We start from the raw sequence: 19,123 nt of genomic DNA, 5'->3' as shown, positions 1-19,123 counted from the left end.
AGAGGTGACCGGAGACGGGCAGGAACTAATTTTGCGTTACCTTTTGTGGAAGGGGCAAGTGTAGCAGAGGCGGGGCGGTCTGTGGTCATCACTCGCCGGTAGAGGAATGGAATCAGCTGAACGTGCCATCCCCACCCCACGTGTAAGCCGGTTCTGAGGGGCAGCTCCTGCCGGTGCTCGCGGCAGCCCGGCGGTACCGGCCCGCTACCAGCGGCACTTTCAGCGGCGCGGCGGTCGCATTAGGAAGACTCCCCCTCTCCCTCCCCCTCCTGCTCTCCCTGCGCCTCCCGCGGGTTCCCGGGCAGCGCTGTCCGGCGGCCGGAGCGACCCCTCAGCCCGGGCCGCGCTCCCCGCCAGGCCCGGCCGGCCCCGCCGCTGGCCCCGCCCCGCCGCGCGCAGCCGCCAGGGGGCGCCGCTCCCGGCGCTCCCGGGGCCGCCAGCGCGGCGCGGCCGCGGCGCTCGAGTTCCGCCGCTCCCGGGGCCGCCGCAGCCCGTCCCCGCCTCCCCCTGCCCGCCGCCCCGGCCCCTTCTCCCGCCGGGGCCCCTCGGCCCGACCATGGCCACCAGGAAGGCGGGCTCGCGGCTGGAGACGGAGATCGAGCGGTGTCGCTCGGAGTGCCAGTGGGAGCGGATTCCCGAGCTCGTCAAGCAGCTCTCGGCCAAGCTCATCGCGAACGGTGCGGCGCGGGGAGGGCGGCGGCGGGGCCCGGCAGGTGCAGCCGGGCGGGCCGGCGAGGGGGGCCTGCGGAGCCGGGGGCGGCGGCGGGGCCGCCGGCCGGAGGGGCGGGCAGCGGGTCGGGGCGGCCCGGCCGGGCGGGAGCGGCGCGGGGGGCGGCGGGAGCCGCCCAGGGCCCGGTCCCGGCCGGAGGCGCCGCGCACATCGCCCGCGGGCGCGGGGCTGGGGTGCCCGCCCGCCGGAGCCCCGCGGAGCCGGGGGGGCCACGCTCCGTCTGGCCGGGAGCGCGGCCCTGTGCACTGGCGCCCCGAAGCGCGGAGCAGCCCGGTGTTTATCACGAGCGCTGCAGTTTGCAGGCGCACATGCTGACAGCGTGCATAAAGCCCTAAATGTCCTTCTGCGACTGCCAGAGTGTCTGTGCACAGCGTGTCGTATGAAGGCTTCCGTCCTTCCTTTTAAAAGCAAACCTCAGCAATATAGCGCAGCTTCATTCTGAGGCATGGAAGTACGTAATGAATGCGGGAGATACAGGGAAGTTCTCTTTGCCACGGATGCCTTAATTCTGTGTGACAGAAAATATGGGGATAGTGTCTGCTTCTCTGGGCTCACCCATATGCTTGAGGTGGACCTGGAGGTATTTTCAGAGTGCAATCAAGTCTGTGAAGACAGAACTTGGGGCGAATTCAGAGGTGATAAGTTAACAGAGAGAGGATGAGGCATAACACTGACAACAAACTGGAAGTTTGTTGTGAAAGAAATGATAGCTTTGCATGTTTAGATGGGGAAGAAAACTGCAAGATTCAGCTCTGTAGAAATACAAATAAAAGAGGAAAAGCCTGACTCAAAGAGAAAAGAATTTAAGAATAAATGGGTAGTAGGTAACATTATATGTGTTTGCCTTAAAAACAACTGAGTGGTGATCCTGACACTGGTGTTATGCTAACTAAAAATTAATATGAGTGAAAAGATGGAAGGTATGTTTAGTTTCACGACATGCATCATTGAATGATAGACTATGAACTAGTTAGAGACAACTACAAGCAAAGGCTTGTTTTTGCTGTCTAGTTGGGAAGCACGATCTTCAGAGTTTCAAGATGTACTTAGGTATTTCAGACAGGCAAGGAGAGCTAGGCAGGAGATGTCATTGAGAGTTTGACTTGAATTTCTCTAACCTGTGTACTTTTTACCTAGCTGAAGCATATCAGAGAAGATTATGCAATCTGCATAACTTTGCACTTCAGTGATTTTCCTATGAAGGCATCTTCTAGATTCTGTACCAGTCAAAATACAAATTATTGAAGCATTTTCTGATCTTTAAAATATGGGAAAGTGTCATATGCAGATTTTATCTCTTTCTGACAGCACATGAATGATTAAATCAATGTGCATGTCTTCCAAGTCTGGCTAACTGAGAACATAAACAGTGAGTAAGCTAAGTGATCATATGGGATTCTTCTTTTGTATTGGAGTAACACAGGAGGAGAATAATTTATTTAGTGAAATATCTGCACCTGCTGTTGAGAGTGTCTAAAACTGGAAGTTTGTGTTCCAGATCTGGGTGTACCTAACAGGTTGCAGGCCAAGGTTATCAGCTAGTGAGACTACCAAGGAGAGGGAGTGCCTGTGTTCCACCCATGAAGAGAGATGTGCACTGAAAGGCACTCTGATGCATATCCCTTTTGTTACTTAATCTGAAGCAATTAAGTGAAGAATAAGTACTCTGGACCTTACTGCATCCTTCTGTACTGATGTTCAGTTTTACAAATTGACTTGGGACTGGATAACAAAAATCTGGTTTTTGCCTGAATGTGTAACAATATGTCATAGGAATGATTTAAAAGCGTAGGGAAGAGGATCTTCATTCTGACCATGTATTGGTGTGTAGGGAATTGGCTTCAACCCTTGAATGCTGGAGCATTTCAACTGAGGATATCAACATTGCTAGGAATAGTGTTTATTGCTCTTTAAACACAGATGGGAATGAATCCTTTGGGGAAGGCCTCTTGTAATCTCTTCCATCTTGCACAATTGCAAAAGAATAGACTGCTATTTTACTAGGACTCCGTTACATCTCCTTTTTGGAATTGGGGATTAGACAACTTGACAAAAAGTTTATTGGTCCAAGTTACTATTTGGGGTGTTTTGCATTAGCAAGTTCCCATCTCTTGAAGCTTGCAGCCTAAGTAAGATGAAGGAAGAAATAGCAATGACAACTCCCAGGATGAAGGTCTGTGTGGATACATAAGGCAATAGTATGTACTTCTGATGAAATGCAGAACTTGAGAGGTGCAGTATTTTGAGTGGACTTGATTATTGTATTGTTTATTCTGTTTAGTTCTGTTGATGGATCTTATCTACTCCCTAATAGAAGTCTGTGTATAAAACCTGGCAGTGGATCAAATATAGATGACAGTTTAGGTAGGATTTTGGATGCATAAAAATGACACTAGAACAAATTTCTGTGTCTGATGGATTGCATTTGAAAGGCTTTCTGAGTTTGCTGAGCTTTAAGAAAAAGAGAGAAGAGAAATATTGATGAATTGGTCACTTATTTTGCTATTCTATAAGTAGTAGTCACAATTGGGATCATAGAAAATGTGTATTCTGTGTCAAGCTTGTGACTTGCATTGCTTTTCACAAAGGATGGATAGATGGATGGATGAAAAAGGGTCTTTAACCTCAGATTTGTTAGCCACTTAGCCTGTTTGTATTATATTTCTCTACTTCAGAACCAAGACTCAGCAGCAGTACTGAGATTCATGCCATGTAACACAAATCTTGGTTTGAGCTCTTGCTTCATCAGCATTCTGCTAAAAGATTGGGTTAAAACTGTTATGTGCAGGGTGCTGAGTTAGCCTTGGCTAACAGCACATGCCCACCCCCCTGCTCAGTCTCTCCCCTTCCTTAGAGGGGCAGAGGAAAAAGATAGGATAAGATTGTAGCTTCAGATAAAGACAGGGAGATCGCTTACTGCTCTGGGCAAAATAGCTTGATTTGGAGTAACTGAATTAAATTTGTTGCCAGTCAAAATAGAGTCAGATACTGAGACAGAAAGAAAGATAAGAAAGTCACAATTTTTCTTCCCCCTTTCCCAGGCTGAACTTCACTCCTGTGCCCCTCCCCATGTGGTGCGGGGGCAAAGTGGTCACAGTGAAAGATAGTTCCTTTCTGCAGCTCCTTCCTTCTCACATTTTTCCTCTGCTCTGGTATAAGCTCCCCAGCTGACAGCAGTCCTGCTTTGAACAGGCTTTCTGCACGGTACAGTTCCTTCAGGGCATATCCATCTGGCTTGGAGCACCTCCTCCCTCTCCTTCTCTGACCTTGATGGTTTTTTGCTGTTTCTCACTCCTTTTGTTCTCCTTTATTTTGTTTTGTGGCATTTTCTGCCCTTTCTTAAATACAGTTTCACAGAGATGCTGTCAGTTTTGCCAAGGGCCCAGCAGTGTCTGGTTGTGGTACTGTTGGAACCAGCTGGGCAGGGCAACCCCTGGCCTTTTCCCACTGGAGCTACTCCTGCAGCCCCTTTGCTGCCAGCACCTTGCCAGTTATAACCAGTACAGCAGGCTTTTCAAAAACTGTAGCAGCTGGCATAGAAATCATCATGCTGCCCTGAAGGTCACAGAGATGCAGTCCTTGGATAGACTGTAACCTGTTTGGTGCCGTCCTCAAGTGTTCAGTGTTCACATCCTGAGTATCACTTCTTGAATGGAACTGAGAAAAACCCAAAGTTGTTAGAAATAAAATCTTAGAGCAGTTTTCATTAATGAAACTTTGTGAGTGTTCCCAACTGGTTTAACTAACTTAAAAAGGTTGCTCCTAAGAAAATGATCTGAAGAAATTTTGATTGCTTGTTGAATTTTGTCTAACATTGCAAATGAACAGCGTGGTGGTGAAGCATGGTCATGAGAGTTAGTGGATGCCTTGAGTACATAATTGCTTGCTCACAGAATACTGGAAGAGGTTACAATACTAAGTGCTGAATATCTGAAACTAATGAGAATGTATTTCAAAGTGCTCCTGGAACTGAGAAACACAATTGGAAGCTAGCAATCATGTTGCAAAGCTGATTGCAAGGCCATTATGTATTTTTGATGAAACAGTAGCGTCTCATAGGAAGTGTCTACAATAGACTTCAGTAGGAAGGTTGTGTCTGTTCAGGGCATTTTCAGGGCATCAGTACTCTCGTGTTTTCTTTCCTTCCTTTGGAAACAAAATGAGGAAGCTTTAGGTTGGTTCAGTAGCAAGCTGAATGGATAAAATAAAGGATCCATGGATTTCCATGGGAGTTTCCGGCCATTCATTGTTTCTGCAATTGGAACGTGACCTTGCTCCAGTTCAGTGAGATGTATGCCTCTGTCTGGAAAAGCACTGAGGGGGTGAATTTTTATAGTTTAAATGAGGTAGAATGATGTAATTCTGTAGAAACCTTAGCCAGTGTGAAATATTGCATTACTGTGGGGAGAGAATGGATGCCCAGGAAGTTCACAGATCTATATGCTACCAAGGGCATTGTGACATTGCCGTGAAAATAGAACATTACCTGCAGGTATCAAGTTTGCTGGTGGAAACACACCAACATTGTAACACAATGGTTTTTTACCTAGTGAATTTCTTAGTACTTTTGCTATCCCATTTCTGTGTGATTTGTCTTGTCTGTGATCACTTCTCTGACTGCCTTCCCTCTCAACACCTTGTTTCTATAGTCTTCTATTAGACCTATCCTCATACTTAGCCTGGCAGAATAATGGAACAGAGAGGAGTTAGGAGCAGAGTAGCAAAACCAAAAGATTATGAATTATTTTTACATGTCTAATTTCGTTTGTCACCTTCTATGCTGCTCCCTTATCTTGATATAAGTAGGACCTAAAAATAGAAACATCAGTTTTCATCATTTTGCAGCCTTGTGAAATACAAGACCTCAGATGTATGGTTAAAGCTTATCCTCAGAGTAAACAAGGGATTTCTAAACCTCTTAGGACTCATGCCCTACTTAGAAGGTGTTTACCAAATTTGTTTGTTTTCAAACATACAGTTTGTAGTGTGATTTATATATGCAAAGCTTTCCTAAGAGATTGACATCTCTACCAGAAAAGTTTGCAGACCATGTGACGTGCCTTTTTGCATGTCCACAAAAGTAGAAGTGAAGGACTCTTCATTTGTTATCTGTTTTTGTTTTCCTCCTGATGCATTCACTGTCACATTTACAGAACAAGCTTACTAAGGACAGACATTTTTCTGAATGAAGAGCAAAGGTGGTGACAGTAGTTAGATGTGTTCTCATATTTTTGACTGACAGCTTTGTTTCTTCAGATAGCCAGGGGTGTTACAACAGTGTAAGTGATGATGTGGATCATCTGCTTGTACTCCAACTGTGTTGTCATCTGGAATAGAAAATGCTAGCGTGTGATTTCACAAGTAACCAAGCTGGTCTAATGCACGCTGCTATTATGTAGAGGAGTTCTTTCTTCCTGCCTTTAATCAAGCTGCTTCTTCTCTATGCAGCTTCTCCTGGTTATGTGTTCCTGGCCTCTCCCTTGTGTTGATGAACACCAGAGGTGGCAATTACTCTGCTTGGCCAGCAGTAAACTCTGTACTTCTTGTTCTGGGGCCTGCTGTGTCTGCTGGCTTGCCAAGCTGATTTGCCTTGCACAGGGGTCTGAGTAGTGTAACAGCTGGTGGAAAATGAACAGTAGCAGCAGCCAGTGAAGGGCAAATGTGAGGGGAACTGTGAGGAAGCATGTAGTTGGTCTTAGTGAAATGAACTAAGTATTTGGGATATTTGGGGCTTATAACTGCTTACATTTATAAGGATATTTCTATATATTATGAATGTAATTATTTTAGAAATTGGATGTCTCATTTAGTAATGTTAGGTTGGTTGCACTTTTGCCTTGTTTAGAAGTTCCAAGAAGAAATAGTAGCCAGGTTTATCAGTGAATAGATACTGGTATATATCTGTATTATAGCTTCTCTCAGTTCCTTTAAACTAACTTCAGGGGTTAAAGGTTATGATTAACTTTTCTATAGGGAAATAAATTCATTAGCGTAAACTCAGGATCATTGATATCACTTTTGTTTGAGTTTGAATTTCATGTTAGTAAAGAAGGGGTCAGAAGGTCCTTAACTGTACCAAATATGAGCCATTCTCCTTCCCTACCAAATCTGGGCCATTCCTCCTCCCCATGAATCTGTCTTTATAAGAATAAAATCTTAGAATTTAATGGTTCAGTTCTTCACAGTTTTCTCCGCACTGAACGCTGTTTAATTTGTGCACTGATAAGGAGTGAGCTTTGTAAAAAGCAAAGTGGCAGGATACTGAGATAAATTGGAAGAAGTGAGGCTGTCTGGCTAATAGTGTGAGGTGGGTAGCCAGACCTTTAATAATTGGAGAGCATTTGATCTCTGCTCCAGGCTGTGGAGGGAGAATGCTGAATCTGGGCATTTCTCTGGTGTCAGCAAATGTGTGGCAGAATGCATAGTGGCAGCTTTTAGTAGCTGCTCTGATCCGTGATCAGTTGTTCAGGAGTTACTTCAGGAGGTGTTGCATAACTTTCTGCAAGTTCCCACCCCACTGATGACCTGTGTGTGATTGATATGATTCCACTCAGAATTTGTATGCATAAGCTGAAATCCTATACTATAATCTCTTATTATCTAGAGTTGTAAACTGTGTTTCTTTAACAAAAAGTGGGTGGGAAATCCCTTTTATTCCTAGAATTTTGAATGCAGCTCACCTGAGACCAGTAACTTGATTTATCTCCATAAAACTTTTGCAAAGGCAACCAAGATGTGAAAACACCAGCACTTTACAGGCCCTCCCATATTTTTCTGCAGTTAATTATGTGAACAAGTTGTAGCTCATCTTTTAAGTGTGCTTTATCTCAAACTCAGTTTTGCATGGGCTTAGCTTGCAGCTACACTTCTGTTTAACTTTTTACTATTTAATTGCAGTCTCTTTACCTTAATGGGAAGAAAATGGTGTGCATTAATCAAGGCTTTAATGGGACTGCATTAGAGCTGGGTTTAAGGAAAGGCAGAATAGAGACCTATTGTTTTTAGAACAGCTGGTAGAATAAAAAGTAAACAAGCAAACAAAAAAAACACCACAAAAAATGAACCCCACCAAAACACCAACCAACCAAGTTGGCAAAAGGTGCTTTCTGTCTTAACACTGCTAGTTATGTACCTGAGACAATTGTTTCTGAGATTGACAGATGTAGGGTACTATCTTTCAAGAATTTACTTGGGGCTTCCCAAGTGGACCTGGAAAGCTAGGAGAAGAAAATTGGAAATGGTAGAGAACTGTGAGATCTTGCCTCTGGGGAACAGAGGCTCATCTGTGTGCTTTAATCTAAGCTTTGGGTCACCCCAGAGATGAAAAATGTCTCTCTTCTGACCTGGAAATTAATCAGTGATTTCCTTTTTTGTCAATCATTTTCTTTATCTTTTTGTGACAACATCACTTTGTCATCATCTCTCAAATTTGTGCTGTGCTGCAATATAGCTGTTTGGTAGAGAACGGACAAGAGCCACTGTCCTTATGCCATGGCTTGGTTTTTGCCTTCTATCTAAATAGTCTCTAGTATTTTGTTGTTGTTGTTAGTAGCAACGAAAAACCGTTTTATCCTTTGAGAAATAAGTCGTGGCAAGAAGCAAGATTGGAATGAATTCCTAGCTATCAAAGCATGTGCCTTTCCTGTTCTCCCAGTCATTCTTTGATATTTATAACCTAAACAAAACGTAGATGGGAAGAAGCTAAATTTTGATCATTATTCCTTAGTGTGGTTGATAGAATTGCTTCCAGTTAAATGCTCAAAGATGATGGTGGTCCTGTTTCCCACACTTTGTGCTTCCCAGTCTTGGGTATGACACTCATTTCTTGGTTTTACATTGCATTTGACTGAATGGGCCAAATTTTATTTAATTGTAAGCCTGTCAGTATTCTAGATGATACACTGTGACTGCCCTGGCTTGATTATTTACTGTTGGTAATGGCTTTAACATTTCACGAAATCAGGTGAACTTGAATATTAAAAAAAAAAATAGTTTGAAACAGTTTTCTGTTCTTAATATGTGTCATCATAAAATAAATTTCAGTAGTAGTGGTACTTTGAAAGTAAATTTGCCTATACATAAATAGATTGGAAAGCCTATAATATTTTTCTTCAAAGGAAGTTTTGGCTGTCAAGCAGGAAAATTGTGTAGATACTATATAGCTACACAGGAAAAAGGTGCCATACCCACTGTGTACCTAAGAGGCAGAGAAATGAATGACTGTATATAATTAAAGGTGTTAGTAAAATTAAATTTCTTTGAACAGCTGGCTCTGTATTTTCTCCTTCTGGTTTTATATGAGTATCATCTGCATCAGTTTGCAGCCTTTCTGCCAATAGTGCTTGTTGGTCTGCACATGTTTTCTGCATACTTTTCTGCTGTCTCCATAGGCCTGGCTGGACAAGATCCTGGGCAACCTGCTCTAGTTGATCTTGCTTGGATCAGGGTTGTTGGACTAGACAATCTCCAGAGGTCCCTTCCAATGTCAGACATCCTCTGATGCTGTGAATTCTTGCTGCGAAGTAATCAGTGATGGAATCTAAGTGTCATCTGTATATCTATATGTTATTTTTCATGTTTTTAATGTAAACCTTGTAGAAATCTAAGATTAGTTTTAGCATTCATTTTAATTTAAGTAGCTCCTGGTCCAGAGTTACTGAGTGCTGAGCACAAAGTATGAGTACTTGGAGACTTGTACTGATATTCCTCTTCAAGCCAATGCTCTTACTGTTTGATACATTGTGAACAAAGCAAATGTCTTTGCTTTAAGTGCAACTTGTTCCTGGGTATAAAACATGTGTTTCATGCTTTTTCTGCTAGATGAATATTAAATCAGTTCTGGATCCAGGATTTCCAGATCCTCCTCTGGAAGAAAGCTCAATTTTTAAATGGCCACCTTCATAAATGTCCTGTGGGAGGCTACAAGATTTTTCTTGTTTTCAGCTGTTTTACAGAAACCTCGCTCTTAAATCTTTGTCTGGGTACGATATAGAGCAGTTGACCCCTTTGGGATCCTTCTTGCTGCATACCACTCCTAGATAAAATTCCTTAGTGGTTTTTTTGGGTTGTTTTTTGTTAGTTTTTTTTTTTTTTTTTTAATTTGGGCATAATGATATTCCAAAAGGTTATAGGATTTCTGAGGGAAAAATCGTCGTAAAATACTGTAGCATGCACCATGCATTCAGGTACTCTGAGCCTTCAATTTTACCTTTAGAGAGAGTAAGAATTTCAGGGATTGAGTAGGAATAGTTTCTTTTCTCAGTCCCAAGCTAGTTTCCCTCTGGGAAGGCTCTGGGAAGGCTTGAAGCACCAGAATGGAGTTTACAAAGCAAATCTCAGCTTCCTGGAATTCTGCACATCAATGTATGATCCCATTTGGATTCTGGAAATTTCATACTTGTCCTCTTTACACATTGTCCCTTTCCTACCCTGGGTTTTTTTGGTTTTTTTTTAATAGTCGTGAATTAGGACTTGAGGTTTTTCATTTCTCTTTCTTTCTGGACTCTGGGACTGGGCACTTGAAGCAGCAGTGTCTTCTGTTCTTAGAACTCCATGCTTCATCTAATTAATCTCACCTCATACAGTGTCTTCATTTGGAACTAATGATAATCATGATCTTTAGACTTCAACGCATTTGGATAATTGTGCTTTTTAAGAGTCTGAAATAAATTACCTGAAATACTGATGATTTTGGTGAAGAGTGGGTGAAATGATACATGTGACATAACATGCTTCTAGATTTATCTGCTTGCTTACAAGGAAAGATTAAAGTTTGTTTGGCCAGTCAGATTCTGTAGATATTTTGCTCTGTATTTCCTATTCCTAAATACCTCCTATTCAAATTCAGATCCCCAGGACCTGAGTCTGAGGTTGATCATCTTTGCTTAAATCATTGTAGTAGGAGATTTTATCCTAATTATGCACTTTTTTTCCTTGCAGCTGTGTAATTCAGAGGAAAGAGAGATGAAATACTAGAAGTATTTCTTTTCATCTATGCCATTTGGCGTATATGGAAGAAAAAGTGTTTTTCTCCATACTCTTTCTTGCTGTAGATATTGAGCTGTTGAGGGAGGCTCCCTAAATAACATGTAACTATTGTTGTTAGCACAGGATCATGTGTACTCTTGCCAGTGTACCACAGCAGCATGATATGGATGTGTAATTGCAGAGAAACATCTGGTGCATGGAGACTTGATAACAGGAGCAGGATTGTTGATAGTTGTTGCCACAGTTGTGATAGCAGTTGTTACCCAAGAGGTGTGTTTCTGTTATACCTTCCAAGTGTTTCCTTCTGAAAAAAGTAATTATCAGACCCTTAAAAAAATTACTTTTTCTGCATTAATATTAAGAACACTTGAGAAACTGCATATGTAGTAGTCATGATCTAGACAAACTTTCGTGTTTTGCTTTGGTTTTTATCTGAAACTGTTGAACCACACAGGAAAAGTAATACTTTACCAAAGCAGTTATTTGGTGCCCCACAAAGCAACAGGTAGCAAGCAGCTTCATTAGGTCTATTGAGACCACGTCAGCATTCACTATGAATGTATCTTAGTGTACTCTGGAATTGAATAAACTTTTGAAGTGACTTCTTGGAGTGAATTCTGAAGGCGAGAGAGAGCTCCTACTCTGTATTCAGCTATGCTTTTTTTTTTTAGCTGTATGCAATGTTGCCATTCTTTTTTTTCTCTCTCCTTCTCCCTAATCTTACTTTTTGAGAGGAATTTAGAGCTAGATATTCCTCTCACCCAGCCTGCTAACAACCCCTGCATTCTTCAACAAGTACCTGGAGGTTGTGGTAGCATTCATCAGAAAGATGACTATTTCCAATTTTAGCATATGATTCAGTGGATGGTTCAAGATAGACTATGGTTTTAACCTAAGTCAGTATTAGTATTATAAGTAATCTTCATCATTCTTGACCAAGGATAAATGAAGACTAATCCTCTATTTTAATTCTGTTTTTCTGTGCATAACTGCTTCAGATCCTGATACTGTGGTGAAGAATTTGCTTCAAAAAACAGATATAAAAATAAAGTAGCAAAGCCGCTTTCATTATGATATTTTTAGAGACTATTTTACAAAGACACGTCATTGTGTGTTTTTTCTTACCACCTGTTTATGGCAGCCTGTATTCTCATTTTGAAGATGATTAATATTGATCCATATTGCAAAGAGCGATAGCCATGTCTACACAAGGCTCTTCTCAAGCCATTTTGTACGAGTGTCTAAGCTGAAAGAAAGCAACTTACATGAAATGTCTGTGTTTTTTGTTTTTGCTTTGAGTGCTAAGAGAAATGGGAATTTCACCTAAAGCATCCTTGAGTTTGTCTTGGAGTTCCAAGGTGCTCGGAGTTGTCTTTGATAATAGGCAGAGGACATCCTATTAGTCAGGTGGATCATTTCAGTGATACTGTGATGTTGCAGAAACAGATGGGCAAGTTAGGCTGCTCTTCTCCAGTTAGGAAATGGTTCTGCAATGCAGTTGTGATATAAGTCATCAAATACCCCCTAAATCTGCCAAGTAATTGTTGTTGATGAATTTTTCAGCAGAGAAATAGATGAATAGGAGGGAGTCTTTCCTTTAATCAAGAACTGTGTATCGAACCATAATTGTCTTAATTTTCTAAAAGTGGGACACTGGTTTTCATGATACTGAAACTGTTTTTGAACAGTTTTTCTTCTGAAACATCTGTTTAGACTGGCTGAAGGAACACTAGACTTCAAGGTATCAACTTTACAGAGTATAATTCTGTCTCTATAAAGTGTCTCATAGAAGAATATCATCTAGAACACTCATGCTGTGCTGGAAGAAAAAGAAAAGCAATTTCTTCTCAAACAGTTCTTATATTATTTCAGGATGTCTTAAGGGATAGCTGTATCGAATGAAAAACTCTGCTAGAGCTATGGCTTTAAATGGTTCCCTTCAGAAATGTCCATGTAATTGGCATTTTGTTACAAGCACCATTGAATCTTACTGGCACAGAATGGTTGACACGATAAAACCAATGCTTTGTTAATAAGGCACTCACTCAGTAATAATTTGCTTTAAAAGTCTGTTGCCAATATCTGGCCCTGGTTGACAGACTTAGCAGATGAGTGACTCAGTAAATAAGAAAATTCTGCTTTGCAGTGGCTTTTATGGGTTGCAGTCTGTGACCTGTTATTTTCAAGTGTTAGTCAGCAGCAGCTGCACCAGTGCAGCACTTCGGTGATGAAAGCCAGTCTGACAGTAACTCTTTCTCTCGTGGTGCTGTGTCTCATGATCTACAGCAGTGGTACAGAGAAAGGGTGAGTTGTGCTGTGTATGAATGACCTAGAAGAGCAGCTTTTGTTTTGCTGCTTGGTCAGATCTGTGTGTAAGTTGCAGCTGCTGTTTTCTCCTCTCCCACCTTTCCTCTGAAGGAAAGTATGGGCAGTACATGTTGCTGCACTGTGACTGTCTCTAGCTGCTGTGTAAATCATTAGCTTCTCTGACTTGCATCAATGATGGGAACAAAATATCTGGGTCCTATTGACTACTTTGATTCTCATCTTAAGGTGCCTGGATAGTTTCAGAGTATGTGCCAGCTTGAACTTCAGGCTTTGTTCTCGCTTGTGTCCTGTCTTGAAAAACATCAAATTTCTAAAGTTTTCAAGTCATTATCAGAGACGTGAAACTATTCTCAGGGTGAAGGGGGGAGGATGAGACAGGGAAGGGAGAGAGAGGATAAATTAAATTTTCCAGAGGTGGCTTCTTGTTTCTCTCCTCTTACTTTCCCCAATGTGAGAAATTCTGCTGTGTATAAGAGAGAAATAATCTTACAAACTTTCTGTAGAGTGCTAGATCTGTGTCTATCCCTCTCTTGTTCTACTGTGGCCCCACAAATGGGTGAGAATTGGGTCTTCTAAAGCTGGTCTTCCTCTTTCTGTGGTGCAGCTGATATAGCTACACTTTGCTCTTGCATGTGCCAGTGCTGTTGTTTGGTTACAGGCAAAGTGATTATTTTCCCCATTTGTAATAGAAATTATTTCAGCACTTTGTTTTACAAATCCTCATGCCTCAAGGTATGCATTTTCATACCTAGCAGTGAAAGGTTTATTTTCTTTGGTGTCTGACCTGTTCTTTGGCTCATCTGTTGTAAGAATCCAAACTAGTTGTTTCACATGCTTCCTTGACAACTATGCAGTTAATATAAGCAAAACATATCTGGCAGCTGGTGCTGTTGTATAGCTGTTCTTACCTCTTTCTCCATAGAGATAGATCTACTGTATTTAACTTAATTAAAGAAATGCTTGTTACAAGAGTGTGGACCAGAACAATTTTTGAGACCTACTTGAAAGGGTGCATGTGAGAGGGAAAGGTACATGTGCTACTTTCTTCTTTGGCACTTCTGAAGTTCTGCTATTTGAAGTGTTAAAGAATGTCAGTGATAGACCTCACTCTTTTCACTGTAAACAGCCTTGGTGGTATTTTAGCTCCTGAACCAAAGCACTTGTTTTAGAGTGTAATTTAGATTCCTTGCTGTGTTTGACAATCTTGTTTCCTCAACCTTCTTTGGAAAAGGAACTTGCTCAGTGAAGCATTAAACTGAATAAAAGGGAAGAGGAATGTTACTTGTTAAATTAAATACTTTGGTTTCAGTGAGTACAGATCAGAGAGAAAGTATCAACTTTCACATCCCTTAAAACATAAAGTAACCAGTTTGACATATTTTCACCCTTTTTTAAAGTTGCCACTTAACTTTAAAAATACAATTAGCTAAATTAATCTTCATTTTTCTTCTCCCAAGTGAGACATTACCGTGCTGACCTCAAGTATTATTTTCAAGGTCCATTCCTGTTTGTTAATCCCCTTTTTAAAGAGGCTCATAAACAAAAATTGTGTACTCAGGACAGACTGACATCTGAATATTATGAGTAAAATACCTGTCCTGAAAGGACCCCCCAGTGACTGAGTCTTTGAAAGGCAATTAATTGCATACAGTGAACTGAAGTTGGTTTCATAAGTTTGGAGCGGGCCTCCGATCTCTGAGAGCCTTTCACACAGCCATGTTAAACTCCTTGAACCAAACTAACCTGCTCTGAATTGGTGTACAAAATCAGGTGTCTTTTCTGTGCATGCACTTTAAACTCTTTGATTTCCAGAGAGGTGGAATAGTTGCAGAAAGTGTGCAGTCCTACGGAGTGTTATGCTAAAGCTATGTTTGAGCAGGGTAATGTTGGTCATAATATCTGATTTTACTATTTGTTTGTAATAATACTGTGGCTATGGTAATGAAATGTGGGATTTGGAATAAGTCTGTTACAAAGGAGATTTGGGCTGAAGTACCATGTTTAGATTTGGTCACTTTAATTTTTTGTTTAGTTTGCAGCTTGAAACTGAAGCTATATGAGTTGTTGATAATATCAATTATGCTATAACTTCTGTTTGAAGGAAAAGAAAGAATATGCAGAAAACAGACCGCAACAAAATAGATGCTGGGTATCTCTAAAAATAAAAAAAAAATCATTGTTATGTATTTGGTTTTTGGAAAATTTACTTTATTGCAATTACAATTGTCTGTACCATTTGTGCTTTTTAGTATATTTATCAGAGCTTGCATAAAATATGTTGTTATTGATGAATATAAAGCTATTTGACGGAAAAGTCCCATGAAATGAAGCACTATGCCCTGCTGTTTTGTACAAAGGGGAATGCAAGCCTGTGATAGCCTGGTAGGTTATGTCAGTGTGACAGAGCTGGCCAAGGCAATTGCATGGACACCCCTTTTTCTGAAGGCCGTTGTGATGGAGGGTGATTCTTGGTGACTGGAAATAGGTACATATGGCCATTTGCAAGGAGGGTCCAGGGACTGCAGGTTGATCAGCCTAACCTTAGGCCTTGAGAAGATTAGGAAGTATGTCCTGGAAGGATAAGGAGGTGATTGGGATCAGTTGACGTGGGTTTATCAAGGACAAACCAACCAGATCGCTTTTAACGAAAAGTGATTGTATGGATGGAGACAGTGGTCGGAGTCAATGGAGAAAAATTGCACCAAGGGAAATGTTGAGTGGATAGCAAGCTAAAAATTTCCAGAAGAACAGTCAAATGTTGTACAAGGTCATCTGGAGGGGTTTTGTAATGGGTGGATATGCTCAAAACTATGTATAATTTCCTACTGTTGAAATATGTGTTTTATTTATTTTTCTTCACTTAGTACGTTGAAGTATCTTTTATTTTTCATTTTTGCTGAATGGCCTTCAATGAAAGAGTGGCAAGATGAGTATAAATTGCTTCAAACAAACCTATGTGGCTGAGGGGGCAAGCAGTCTGGGCTTTCTAGCTTGGGCCATTTCCTAGGGGAATGCCTTGGGCCCTTTCCTAGGGTGACTGTTGGAGCTGGTGGCTGTTGCTGCTACAAGGCAGTGGAGCAGTGGAGGCTGTGGACAAGGGATTTCAAAGCCTGGTGTTGGTCCCTCCAGGTGACAACATCTACTGGCCCTTTCCCTGATTTTTGCTATACTCTGACATAATGTGTTGTCCTTGTTTTCTAAACACAGAAAAGACTCTGTAAGCCATATTAAGCCATAAATTCGCTCAGTCCTCACAGGCTCACTTGTTCCCTGCTGCAGATAACAATGGGTTTCTTGTGCATTACCAAAATATTTCTTATTTGCCATAGAACCTTCTCATTCTAGTTCTGTTCAGAAATTTTATATTACCAGTGTGCAAGGAAGGAAGATAACTAACCTTCAGTGCAGTATATCCCAAGTTACATCTAAAATACTATCGTCTACAAACTTTGAGATTTTATATTTATCAGAATCTGTGTTTAAGTTCTCCTATTTGTTATGAAACGTTGGTCAAACGTTATAAACAGATCAACTTCATTTTTAAGTGATGTGTAAACTGTATGATGGAGTTGCTGATGCATGTCGAACTGCCGTTTGCCATATGAGCTTTGGAGAGGTAAAGAAAAGCAGTTTTTTTGGGGGGCAGTTAGTGATTCCTTGTTATAATGTAGCTGTATTACTGTGTGGTAGTAATATTATTTTTTTTAACTGGGAATGGCGTGCCTTTAATAGGTATTTGAAAGATGGAATTGTCACTGTTTCTTGAAATGTCTCCAAAGCAATGGTGCACCAGGGAGATAAAACAGAAGCTTTTCCCCCTGCTTCCTCATATTTCAAGGCTGTATCCAGAGTTATAAGGATAAATTGAGCAGAAGGTGCACAGTTTAGACAAAACAAAAACACATGTGAAGTTGCATAAAGGTGCTCTTAGGAGAAGAAGATGCTTGTAGAAAGCGACACTTCAGATTGTTTGGTGTCATCTGATCTGGAGATGAGATGAGTATTCCTGAAATATTGGGAGAAGATTTGATGGGCTTCTTTTGGGTGAACTTTGGGAAAAGAACTGTTACTAAAAGTTTAAGATTGATGAATTTGACAGTTGTGGTTGGAAAGACAGAAGATTAAGCAGGCTGGTAACCAGGCTGCATCTGTAGTGTGTTTTGTCTTCCTCTGGATGCTGAGAACTTTCCCTTTTGCAGTAGTGCTTAAGCACTAAAACATGAGTGAATGGCAGTTGAGAATAAATAAATGTTAAGTTTACTGTGGATATCTTGCCCAGCACACCATATAAAAAACATAAATGGAAGAATAAGTGCTCCTTACACACCTTAGGCGTTTCCTATTTGTCTGGTCTCTTAAACTTCCTTTTGAAGAAATTGTGGTTTAAGAATCAGCAGATAGCTGGAAGTTTTAGGGAAAAAATTGTAGGTTTTTGTCTTTCTTCTTGGTAGGACACCTTCCAGGACAGAAGCTTATAGCTTACTACAGTCCTTATAGCTTATACTGAAATTTGTTATACTTAAAAGATAGTGCTGATGCATTTATACTTCATGAAATACATATATTTCCTGAGGGAAAGCTTTTCCTCTGCAGTAACACTGACTTCTGCATGCTCTGGTCTTTCTTGCCCCTTTCTGTAACTTCTAGGGACTGTGCTGAAGGTGGTGAGCACTTTTCTGACTGTTAATCTTTTGCCTTTTCCATTTTAAAAAATCTATTTCATTTATTGTTATAACGTATTTGTATTGCATATTCAGACATCGTTTGCAAGACATGACCCAGTCTTTTCAAGTCCCAGAAGGGTGATGACTTTTGCAGCACTCTTCTGACTTGAAGGAAAACTCAACACATTTCAGTAAAAGAAGTTTAGTGGTCCTGGATAAGGATGCAGTAGAGCATTACCAGTTTCTTGGATTTCAGAAGTGTCCTGGGTGCAGCTTTGCTGGGCAGCCTGGTATTCCATTCTACCTCCGGGTCTGAGAAGTGGTGGCAAGACCTGAGAAACGGGGAGATGGCTAAGAAATGGGCTGTCATATGGAAGACTTGGGATGGCTGGAGCCTTAACAAGGTCTGAGGGAGATCTAGAGAGAAGATATGAATGGTGATCACGGACATAATGAGGGACATGTAACTTCAAACAAATAAATTAATCCAGTGATATTTGGATTCATAGTTGAAACCAGTTTTTTGGGGAAGTGAGTATCAGAAGTGTATCTTGTCCTGTTCAGAAAGCTACATAAAGCTTTGGAATCAAGTGCTGCTTTTTGAGGAGGAAGGGCAGAATACTGACTTGAGATTAATATTTTAATTCTTTTTATTTTAGAACATGGGAGACTTGATTCTACAGTGAATCAAGGCGTGGAGAAGATAAATCAAAAAGTAAAAGTATCAGATGACGTGAAAAAACTGAGTATTTAATGCTGTGTTTGTTTTGGTTAGTTTGTATTTAAAATTCAGGCAATTAGTGAAATAAAATTATTTCTAATACTTCCTGTGTTTGTTGTTTTTACAGATGACATGGCAGAGCTTCTTCTTGGGGAGTCCAAACTAGAACAATTTTTGAAGGAAAATACTCTTAAACACAGTAATAGTCCACGGGGCCCCCAGCCAAAGCTGACGGAGGTCAGGAAACATCTCACGGCAGCACTTGATAGGGGAAATCTCAAGGTATGTAAGTCGGCCTGAGCAAGAATTACAAAAGTTGAGCTTGGCTGGAGTATTGAAGAAAGGTTCCTTAAATTATATTTGCCGGTGCTGAAAGTGAGATTAATATGAGAGAACTTTTTCTGTCAGAACCTTCTAATGTTCATAACCATTCTGGTCCTTCTTTTACTTAACTATTGTTGTAGCTACTACATCAGCTTACCTCTTCTGTTCTCAACATCCATCTTTTGAGAAATCAAAAGAAGCTTATTTTACAGTCATCTATAACATTTTGTTTTCTGTGGCTTCTGGGAGTATTAATTTTCTTTTCTTTCTTCATTCTTCCATTAATTCTTTTTTTCTAGACATTTATTCTGCCCTGATACTTTGAAATGGTGTGAATTAAATATGTAGGCTGTGGAGCTTTTATCATTA

At 41.0% G+C, this 19,123-nt stretch overlaps 1 protein-coding gene across 4 annotated transcripts in view; it reads left to right on the top strand.

Moving 5' to 3' along the window:
* Nucleotides 1-487: 487 nt before the first annotated feature.
* Nucleotides 488-19,123, top strand: part of TTC7B (tetratricopeptide repeat domain 7B) — a 129,564-nt gene continuing 110,928 nt past the window's right edge. For 3 of the 4 annotated variants that reach the window (XM_082284521.1, XM_082284520.1, XM_082284519.1), the window contains exons 1-2: nucleotides 488-677; nucleotides 18,558-18,712. In XM_082284521.1, the coding sequence (XP_082140647.1) occupies nucleotides 557-677; nucleotides 18,558-18,712 (276 nt within the window). In that variant the 5' untranslated portion in view covers nucleotides 488-556. Of the gene's footprint in view, nucleotides 678-18,557; nucleotides 18,713-19,123 lie in introns of those variants that run through there. The other variant, XM_082284522.1, reaches the window with a different exon arrangement.

The sequence above is a fragment of the Coloeus monedula genome (assembly GCF_965178545.1).
Source record: "Coloeus monedula genome assembly, chromosome: 6".
NCBI lineage: Eukaryota > Metazoa > Chordata > Aves > Passeriformes > Corvidae > Coloeus > Coloeus monedula.
The sequence above is the reverse complement of the archived record's forward strand: the minus strand, read 5'-3'. Positions and strand labels throughout refer to the sequence as shown.